Below are 10,843 nucleotides of genomic sequence, written 5' to 3'. Positions count from 1 at the left end.
CTACCATTACTACACATGAATATTTACAAGCTGTGGTACCGACCAAGGTATACCTTGATGTGTACTACCGTGTATAAACCATTTGTGTAGCTGATGAGTCATCCTCAGCTGCTTGGAGCGTTATTTTGATGTAAATTTTGAATGCAATTATTTATTAAACATTATTCCTTTCTTATAACTTGGTAAGGAAAGTACAAAACTAAATTAAGTAACAATTTTTACATATACGAGATGGGTCGTATAATGGTCCATGTCGTAGATGGGTTTTATGGTATTTCATGAAAACGTTTCACTTACACCAATCACGTAATTAATGTAGTGAAGTTGTAGTTTTAATTCTTCCATTCTTCAATGTTTTCGTAGATTAAATTTATAATAAAGATAAGCTAATATATTATACAAAAACTGCGTATGATGATATGACAAAGTTTGATGATTAATAACACAATCCGTGATAATATTTAGCTTATAATTCAATATGTAATGTTACATTGTCTTTCACAAATAACGTACAACAGATCCTACTTGGAAAGCCCTGAAAATAGTGTTTCATTTTCCAGTTTAATCCTTTAATTTAAGCACATTCTCGATTGAATAGGCTACTTGTTACAATCAGCATTTTCTTTAATGTTCTTCATTTCCTTTCTTTCTTTTGTAAGTTAATTAATCAATTATACTATATAAACAATAATATTAACAATAATCAACTTGTGTTAACACTAGGCTATGTTACCACGGAATTGTCATAAAAATAGTAAAAAAATTACAAATTTTGGTTACAACAACAACAAAACAAATACAGAACTATTAACTTCAACGGTATCTTTAACTTAATTTCACTGACACAAGAATAACAAATTGATAGGGGGTCGCTATTATGATCGTAAAAGTCATAATGGAAAGAGATTAAATTTCCAAGTGGATGGTGTCGAGGAGTATGATACTTTCCTTCGTCACTGGTCCTGTGGTCGACTTCAGCTCTTAGCCTGGAACTGAGAGCTGAGGAGCTGAGGAGAGCCCAGGAGCTGAGGAGAGCCCAGGAGCTGAGAACTGAGAAGCTGAGGAGAGTCCAGGAATTGAGAGCTGAGTAGCTGAGGAGGAGTCTAGGAATTGAGAGCTGAGGAGAGTCCAGGAGCTGAGAGCTAAGTAGCTGAGGAGAGTCCAGGAGCTGAGAGCTGAGTAGCTGAGGAGAGTCCAGGAGCTGAGAGCTGAGGAGAGTCCAGGAGCTGAGAGCTGAGGAGAGTCCAGGAGCTGAGAGCTGAGGAGAATACAGGAGCTGAGAGTTGAGAAGAGTCCAGGAACTGAGAGCTGAGGAGAGTACAGGAGCTGAGAGCTGAGGAGAGTACAGGAGCTGAGAGCTGAGGAGAGTCCAGGAACGGAGAGCTGAGGAGTCCAGGAGCTGAGAGCTGAGGAGAGTCCAGGAACGGAGAGCTGAGGAGAGTACAGGAGCTGAGAGCTGAGGAGAGTCCAGGAGCTGAGAGTTGAGGAGAATACAGGAGCTGAGAGTTGAGGAGAGTCCAGGAACTGAGAGCTGAGGAGAGTACAGGAGCTGAGAGCTGAGGAGAGTACAGGAGCTGAGAGCTGAGGAGAGTCCAGGAACGGAGAGCTGAGTGTCCAGGAGCTGAGAGCTGAGAAGAGTACAGGAGCTGAGAGCTGAGGAGAGTCCAGGAGCTGAGAGCTGAGGAGAGTACAGGAGCTGGGAGCTGAGGAGAGTACAGGAGCTGAGAGCTGAGGAGAGTCCAGGAACTAAGAGCTGAGGAGTGTCCAGGAGCTGAGAGCTGAGGAGAGTACAGGAGCTGAGAGCTGAGGATAGTACAGGAGCTGAGAGCTGATGAGAGTCCAGGAACTAAGAGCTGAGGAGAGTACAGGAGCTGAGAGCTGAGGAGAGTACAGGAGCTGAGAGCCAACTTGCATTGCATCCTTATGTCCATACACAGCCTTTTTTTTATTTTAATCAATAGAAAAAATCGTCCTAAGGAAGAAATTCAACGTCGGTCGCGATTGGGTGATTATACTCTAAAAAAAAAAACTGGAAATAATATTTTTTTCTTAGTTTATACCCATTTATCAGATACGTAAATAACCGAATTTTTTTGTACGAATCTAAAAAATTTTAAATGTAAACATCCGTCATTACGGACATAGTTTTCAAGGCCATTTCTAAGGCCCAAGAAAGAAAATATTTAACTATCTATTTTCGTTTTAAATGAAAGTCTACATTGTATAGAAAATAGACTTTTTTATCACCGCTCCTGTGACAAGAATCACACTATAATATTTATCGACATTTCATTTCACGAGGTTTCAAACAGTACCATTCATAACCAAAACATTACAAATTATACTTAAAAACATAAAAATTTACGTTTTCAAGACTGTACATAACTAAACATTCACATTAAATATTTTGTCACAAACCTAAGGAAGTACACTGTATATATGGGTACCGAGTGGAAGTTTATTCATCGTGCTTTTTTACAGGTAGTAAGGCAATTAAAGGTAAAAAATAATATTTAATATTTATAAAAACTTTATTTCCTGCTTTAATAATTATCACTTCAACCATGCGCTCAATTCTTAGCATACATAAAAACTAATGTGTTGTCATCAGCGATATAATTTTTTCTCTGTGTTTTATTAATGTTTATTTTCGGTTTATAACCTAAGAAATGTGCTAAAAAATAGGGTGATAATTTATGTTATAAATAACTTTCCCAGTGTATTGTGACCAACTGACCACCGCTCGGCTTTTTACATTGCACAATAGTCATATTGAGTTGTTGTAAATTGACATAATCACTGAAAATACGTTGTTAAAATTCTGTAAACTGAAAATTGATTTAAAGTTAAAATTGGATACAAGTTTTATATATTCAGCACAACTACATGAATATTGTAACCATTTTTGATCATTCATTTACAACTATTTTGACACCTAAAGCCCTTAACTCGACATGTATACAAATACCAAGAAAAGTGGCAGTAGCACCGAAAATTTAATATCAAACCTACTGATCTTCTAGGAAATCCAGAACCAGTTTTCAATTCAACTACTTTAATATGACAGTATAAAACCTCAGTCTGTTATATCCGATAATAATAACTTATTGGCTTTTATCTTTAATTGGCCAGAGGCTTGAACACGATGCAATTAGCAGAGCAATCTGTTTCGTGTGTATTAAATAAACAGAGATATATCAGATGTTGTGGAACTGCACGCCTCCAGCAGTCCAGAGCGAGCGTCGACTGCGGCACAGCGTACACGTAGTTACCTCGACGATTTTGGTTCGGTGGTTGCCTTGATTCGGTTGTTGATTAAATGAAAACAATCCGTCAGAGTCGACAGTTTCACACCGACCAATAATCCTGTCACGAATATTTGGTCGTCAATCGTCAAGACTCTCTCACTTCTGGTAGAAAGATCGACTCGTACAAATTATTGGATACATTTCAGGATAAATGCATTGATATAATTTTTTCAAAACCGATTAGTAGAAAACACATAAAAAGTGTAAATAGTTAATCGCCCTCTATATGTTTGTTTCTGATGTTGGCCCATCTGAATTACAATCCTATATAGGTCTAATATATATATACAATAATAAACCTTTTTAACACTTTAGATTTTTTTTATTTCGCCCAATGTACATTTCAAATTCTAGTTATTCGTCTTCAGGTACTATTAGGTTAAGTTAAATTATTTAAAAAAAAATTAGTCATTTTATTCCTTCTTGGATTAATTTTTTGAATTCTTTAATATATTTTCTAATTGAAATATAACTGATTTCATTTCGTTTTTCACTAAGTTTTTAACCATATCATACATTTGGAAATTAAGTTTAAAAAATGTTAGATTCTTTCTGAGCATGTTCGGAATGATTTTAAAAACTTGGTTCAACAAGATTATAATGTAATTCAATCACATCGGATGGTTTAAAATCTTCAGTTTTATTTCCTAAATATTTCGATTTTGTTCAATTGTTGCTGGTTCAAACCCTAGTAACTCTAACACAACAGACGATAAAATTAAAATTACTGGTGATTTTATTTCAAATCTATTGAAAACTATATTGATTTGCAATTCATTTTCATTAAACTTAAGATTTATCTGATTTTTTGAATGTTTTCAGGTAATTGTTAGGATAATATTTTACATGATCAAAAGTGTAGTTTTATTTTCGAAATATGTTAAATTTGGTTTAATTATTGCTTGTTCAAACCTAATACTGTATAGTATTTTACTAAATCTTATACAATAAGGAAAATCTGCACAAATATTTTTTACAAAATTGTCAGAATAAAAACTACTTAAACCAATAAAATATTTCGATTATTCATGAATAAAATGTTCTAAATTTTGGGTTTTCTGAAGTTAACTTGAACTGTTTCATTTTCTCTATTTAAATGGAAAATGTTTTTAACAAAAAGAGCATTTAAAACTACAAACAGAGAAATACTGAATACATGAATTCAGTTCCAAAAAAGTATTGATTTCTAATTGGTTCTTTGTTTTAGCTTTGAAACAGAGCGTTGTATCGTCAGCGTATTGAACCATTTTACCTGTTAGGAGCGACGAATTCAACCCGTTGACGTACACAAGAAATAGTACTGGTCCAAGGACAGATCCTTGCGGGACACCATAGGCCATTTTTACTTTTTTTGACAGGGAATTCGCAATCTGCACACACTGGCTCCTATCTCTGAGATAAGACGAAAGCCATTCGTGCGGCAGACCTCGAACACCACATGTCTTCAACTGGCACAACAATGTCTCATGATGTACACAGTCGAATGCTTTGGACAGATCAAGGAATATGCTTAGCACATGTTCCCGTCTCTCCAGGCCATCGACAACGGTTTCGATTAAATTTGTGACGGCATCGATAGTGGATTTGTTTTTTCTGAAGGCGAATTGATGAGAACAAAGAACATCAAAACGCTCAAAGAACCCCTCTGACCTCGACAGAAAAATCTTTTCAAAAATTTTGCTTATGACTGGAAGGATTGAAATAGGACGATAGTTGTTTGCAAGGCAAGGATCGTCTTTTTTGAAAATTGGCGTGACTTTCGCTGTTTTCAGGGTGGAAGGAAAAATGCCTTGAGCGAAAGACATGTTGATCAAATTTTTCAGTGGAGTCGAAATGTGCTTAAAGCACCGTTTGAGCAGCCACATAGACATGCCGTTAATGTCACATGAATGTTTTGGTTTGCATCTCTGTATCAGACGAGACACCTCCTCCTCACTCACTGGAGACAGTGCCATGGAAGAGACCGGTCCCATCAATGACACTTGGTTGGAGCATTTGAAAGATGGATCGGATAACGCAACCGACGAAAAAAAGCGTTGAATTCACCTGCTACTTTTAATGGATCTGTAATTAATTCATTCTGTATTAAGAGTTTTGGAATTTTATACTGTTTTGATCCGTTGGGCTGTGTCGTTAAATTTTTTATGATGCTCCAAGCAGTTTTGGAAAAATTTTCAGAATTTGATAGCTTCTTTTCGATTTCATGTGCTTTTGTTTTTATTGCTTTTCGATTATTGGTCTTGAAAGTTCTACAAAAAGATTTGAATTGTTCGTTTTTTGTTTGCACGTAGATGGAATTGTAAAATTTCAAACGTTCACGTAATTTCAAGAGATCTTGAGTCATCCACGAATTAGATTTTGTCTTTTTTCGCTCTCTAAAGTGTTTAAACGGGCAAGCTATGTTCAAAAGAAAAACAAAACGTTCGTGGAACGCGGTAAAAGCTTTATCGACATTTTCAATTTTATCTAAAAACGCCCATGACTCATTTTTTTATGAATTCATAAGGGCGATGTTTTCCGAACTCAAGTCCCTTTCCATTTTGGATGAATGAGTTATAATTTTGGGCCTGAAATTATTAATTATGGTCTCCTGAGCATAGTGGTCAGATATGGCTACATCCAGTACAGAGATTGTGGCGTTTGGAATGTTTGTGATGACGTTGTCGATGGCTGTGCTCGATGTGGTGGTTACACGTGTTGGCGTGTTTACTGACCAGATTATACCAAAAGAATTAAGAATATCACGTAGCCGCTGGGTTAAGGGGTTAGTGTGGTCCAAAACATCGATGTTGAAATCGCCAGTTATAATAAACTTGGTCGACTTTAAACTGAGAGAATTTAGAAGAATTCCAAATTTTTCAAAAAGGTGTTGCTGCATCCATTTGGAGAGCGATATAAACCAATTATGATAATTTTTTTCGGGATTTAGGTTTATTTTTACTCCAACCACTTCAAAATCTAAATCACAACTATGATCGATCCTGAAGGGAAAGATTCCATTCCAAATTTTACGAAAATTGCCACACCTCCCCCTTTAAAAAGTTTTCGATTAAAAGATGTTGCCAATTCATAGTTGTCAATCCTGAAGTTTCCGACCGTTTCAGATCTGAAACTGTGCTCTGTAATTATAAAAACATCAGGACTCAACTCGCCTGCCGTAAGTGAAAACTCGTCAGCTTTATTAGTGGCACACTGTGCATTTTGTTCCACCACCGATAAATTTTGGGTTAAATTTGGAATTTGGTTAATTTGACTTTTGTTTTGATTTTGACACTTTAGTTCTGCGTCTACCTTGTTTTTAAATTTTTTATGAACATACAGTTTTTTTGTTCAGGAATGTCAGTGTTCACTATGTGACTTTTAATGCCTCAGCATAAGTTTCAAAGGCCAAGGTGTGAGGCTCAGTCAGAACTATCAATGAGACGCGGTGGCGGCGACGGTAGCGGCGGCGACTCGCAGACAGCAGCGGGCGAAGAGGTTGTGTCCAGTCTCTTCACGCTCTCCAGCAAAAGTTCGGCTAGCAGACGTTTGTGCTGCGGCCTGAGGTGCATCCCATGTGATGTGAAGGCCTCCCTGTCGATACGGTTGAAGTTAAGAACTTCCGCTCTTCCATGTCTCACACATAGCTCCTCAATATACGAGTTTACTCGTGCGGTCTCCAGGTTGACGGGATGGTTCGCAGGTAGGTCATGTCGGTGCGGCAGTGTAGCGACAACAACACCGGCAGACCTCAGCTTGCCAGTGATGCACCGCTTCAGATGTCGGTATATGTTGCTCTGCTGGCCGGCGGCGACATCGTTGGTGCCGCCGGCGATGATGACAGAGCAACTACTGGCTGGTGGGGGCTTGTCGGATGTCACATCTAATAGTTTGGCACCTGGCTTACACATGCCTTTCACCATCGTCTTCCGGGCCACCATCCGCTGAACAAGACCTGCCAGGCCACGGCTGTGGCTATCTCCGTCTATGAGGACAGACGAGAAGGATAACAGTAGCGGTTCTTTATGGAGAGTCTGATGGTCTGCTTCTGCTGATTTCGGTGCTGACGTGCGATGCCGGTGAGTCTTTTTCTTCCTTCGTCGCCTTTTATTTTGACCGGTCTGCCTGTTCGGAGGATTTTTCTGATCTGTCTCTGCTGTACTTCTTAAAACATCGTATTCGTTCTTCGTAGCTACTGGAAGGCGTTTCTTGCTAAACACAGTCCACTCAGACCCCGACACTCCTCCCCCTCCGTCACATTCACAGCGTGCCATCTTTTCCCTCAGACACTGCAGCTCCGCCTCAAGGACCTCGAGCGTAACCTTAAGCTTGTCCACGAGGTCTCTAGATTCAGCACATCGCTGGTCTCTGCATTCGGACGGAAGATCACACTGGACACCGCAGTCTGTCGTGGAAGCGCGCATCGATGAATCGTGTCGTGAGGTGTTAGCCACGAACACCTGGTCTGTGTATTGGAGCAGCCGCGTGTCCGACTAGACTGTGTGGTCCAGAACGCACATCAGTTGATCTTTAAGTCGCTGTACTTCTTCTCTGAGCTCGGCAATCTCAGTACTGTAAAAGAGTGCAAAACCATTGCTTGGCCTCCTTATTCTAATGTATTTAATCCCTTACCCTTTCTTGCGCCTCTGAAAGGAACATTTCTGCCGTTTATAGGCTAGGATCTGTAATTCAGGCTTTAGAGAGAAGAGAGAACACAGAATAGAGCAATTATTTTACCAATACGTACTAATTGCTTGTGAACTGTGCATTTGATAAGTATGGCCACTCCTTATCAAATAGTACACAAGGCAACCTTGGTAAGAGAGAAGCCGTATCTCATATGTATATATACAATGTCAACATATATAATGGTCACTCGAGAACTACTCATTTACAACACATTTATAAACATAATTTGAAATAAACAAAAAGAAAATGTTAAGTATATTCAGATATGTAATTATTATAATATTTATATTTTGTTATTATAATAAACAAAGTGTCAAAACAGTATACGAAAACACAATTTTTATCCTTGAAATTGCATAATTAACAGTCTGAGTTACTGACATTTTAGTTTATTTTAGTTCTGAAAGAACGCACTACGCGTATTCCAGGTCTCGGAAACTACTTGACCATCAAGAAAATAAATAGTGAATATCGAACGGTTGTGATCGATATTGGAACTGTTATAGATTAAATTAGTATATGAAATGAGTGAAAATCAATATTTCTTTTAAAGTTCGTTGATCAAAACCTACTTAACTGATTTTAATGAAATTTAGTACACATATATTAAATACTCAACTCTTTCGACTTAACTTATCCACGAGGGTGAAATCATCCCCTATTCCTGAATACTCATATAAAATTTAAAAAAGTATCAGAGAAATCTGATACTTCAAAAACGGCCGATTTATATTTTAAATGTCATGAAAATAACAAATTTCCAAATCTACCACAATCATCTTTTATCATAAAACTCTTATATCTCGAGAACTACTTGAGCTTTTTTTATGAAATTTGGTAAATAGAATCAGTAAATCTGAAAGCATTTTGTAAAAACATAGTTTCCGGTCTAACCGTTAAGATGACCTTGAAATACATTTTTCCTAATTTCATCAATATTTTTCGAAATCTGTTTATAACATTTTAAATGTATACTTTTATCAATGTCTTTAATAATTCTTTAAAAATTAAAAATTATCTTAGAAATAATATTGAAAATAACACGATTGTTTACCAAAAAAATTGTAGAATTTCCCTAATATTATTCCTAATTACATCATATTATTTAATTTCTCAGAAACAACAAGAACATAACGAATCGCATTTTTAACAGCATTTTGAAAATCCATATTGATAATTATATCGTTTTTGGAACCGGAAATATTTTTCTAACTCTTCGTTGTGTCAATACATATATTGGCCTATTTAGTACTACTATAAATTGTTTGGGGCTGTAATACATTTTCATATTTTGGTAGTAAACTGTCTTAAAATCTTCTGATACATACTTCTAAAAAGACCTTCGGAGATGTTTAAACGTTGTAATTCATGTGGATAATAGGAACACACAATTTTACTCTAATATTTTTTACATTCAAACTATCGAACTTTGAATGTTTTTTTCTTGATTTCTTTGTATATTTGATTGAAACCTAATACTAACGAACTTAAGATTGAATATATGTCGATAAATATTAATTTGTGATATCGAACGAATAAGTTGTTCCAGAAATACCTTTAAGCTCAATACATTGCTAATCTAGAAAATTACATTTTGACCTTTTCTAATTTCATCAATCAACCGAATTTTACTCGTGATTTTAAAATCAATCATCGAAACTAATAAAAACCTAGTTAATTGTAATTTTTCATCAACTGCCTGCCATGTCATTTCCAGTTTTTGTTATCGCATCAACATTTTCAGCTCTTATAAAACTGATGTAAAATACACCTTTATAGATAGGAAAATTTACATTTTCAAAGAATCCTAGGACAAATTATCATAGATTTCCAACTGCTTCAAATTTTACAAATTTAAAGTTTGATTCAAATCTATTTGATAATAGATCACTTTTGAATAAGATATGGTTCTAAATCAATTCATTGATGGGTCAAATATTGAAAATAAATTATTTATCATTGTCAATTATATCTAATAACTTAAAATTTTTATTTATTTGAATTTATTAAGTCAAAATTGAAATATAATAATGTTATAACTAATATTATTGTTATAATACATATAAACATTAAGGACATTCATCATATTGGTGATATTTGTTGCAAAGAAACCTATACCATTATATTTCTTTGATTTTACAAATTAATATTTTATTTTAACTAAGTTCTCGATTATTAGTTCTCGATAGTATTACGAATCGGAATATTATAAGATAAAAAAAGAATTCGATAACCTGTATCTAATAGTCGAAATTCATTTGATTCTAAATCGATAGTTAGTGTTATACAAGCATAAAATTCAATATTTTGAAGGCTGAATATTCATAAGATCAGAATCATTGATGACCAATAGCATTAATTGCAATTCATGGATTGTTAATTTCCTCAATTTAATTTTTAAACCAATCTAATTTCATTAATTTACAATCTCATCATATCTTCAGATAGTTCATATGGTTCATAAATTTCATCCCATTGTTCCTTTTTTAAATCTCTTTCAAGTTGCATTATAAGATCGAAAGCACAGTAATGTCCCGCCACTTCTATGTATTAAGACAGAAATTTAAAATCAAGCATTTGCAAATTGACTCTTTTTAGTATTACGTTCAGCAAATTTTCCTGAAATTCTTTTAATTCTATTATTTGTTGCATAATATTTTATATAATTTGTTCCAGTTTTCTTTTTACACCTTACACAATATATGAGTACCATTTATAACGTAAAAATGTAAATTGAGTCATCATAACTGTCTAATCAATTAAACAGCTTTTCTACATTTTCTTTAAATTTATTAAATATTTTGCTCTATATTATTTAATTTGTCAAGATGTAAAGAATGTTCATCATCTGTTCTATCAAGAACTTT

At 35.3% G+C, this 10,843-nt stretch overlaps 1 protein-coding gene across 1 annotated transcript; it reads right to left on the bottom strand.

The window, feature by feature from the left end:
- Positions 1 to 1,142: 1,142 nt before the first annotated feature.
- On the bottom strand, positions 1,143 to 1,919 carry LOC124367191. The gene has a single exon (XM_046823842.1). The coding sequence runs from the start codon at positions 1,917 to 1,919 to the stop codon at positions 1,143 to 1,145; it is 777 nt and encodes a 258-aa protein (XP_046679798.1).
- Positions 1,920 to 10,843: the final 8,924 nt, after the last annotated feature.

The sequence above is a fragment of the Homalodisca vitripennis genome, chromosome 8 (assembly GCF_021130785.1).
Source record: "Homalodisca vitripennis isolate AUS2020 chromosome 8, UT_GWSS_2.1, whole genome shotgun sequence".
In the NCBI taxonomy this organism is placed as follows: domain Eukaryota; kingdom Metazoa; phylum Arthropoda; class Insecta; order Hemiptera; family Cicadellidae; genus Homalodisca; species Homalodisca vitripennis.
This window is presented reverse-complemented; position numbering and strand designations above follow the sequence as displayed.

Coding starts and splice junctions, on each gene's coding strand:
- LOC124367191 (XM_046823842.1), bottom strand. CDS start 1,919: ATGCAATGCAAGTTGGCTCTCAGCTCCTGTACTCTCCTCAGCTCTCAG.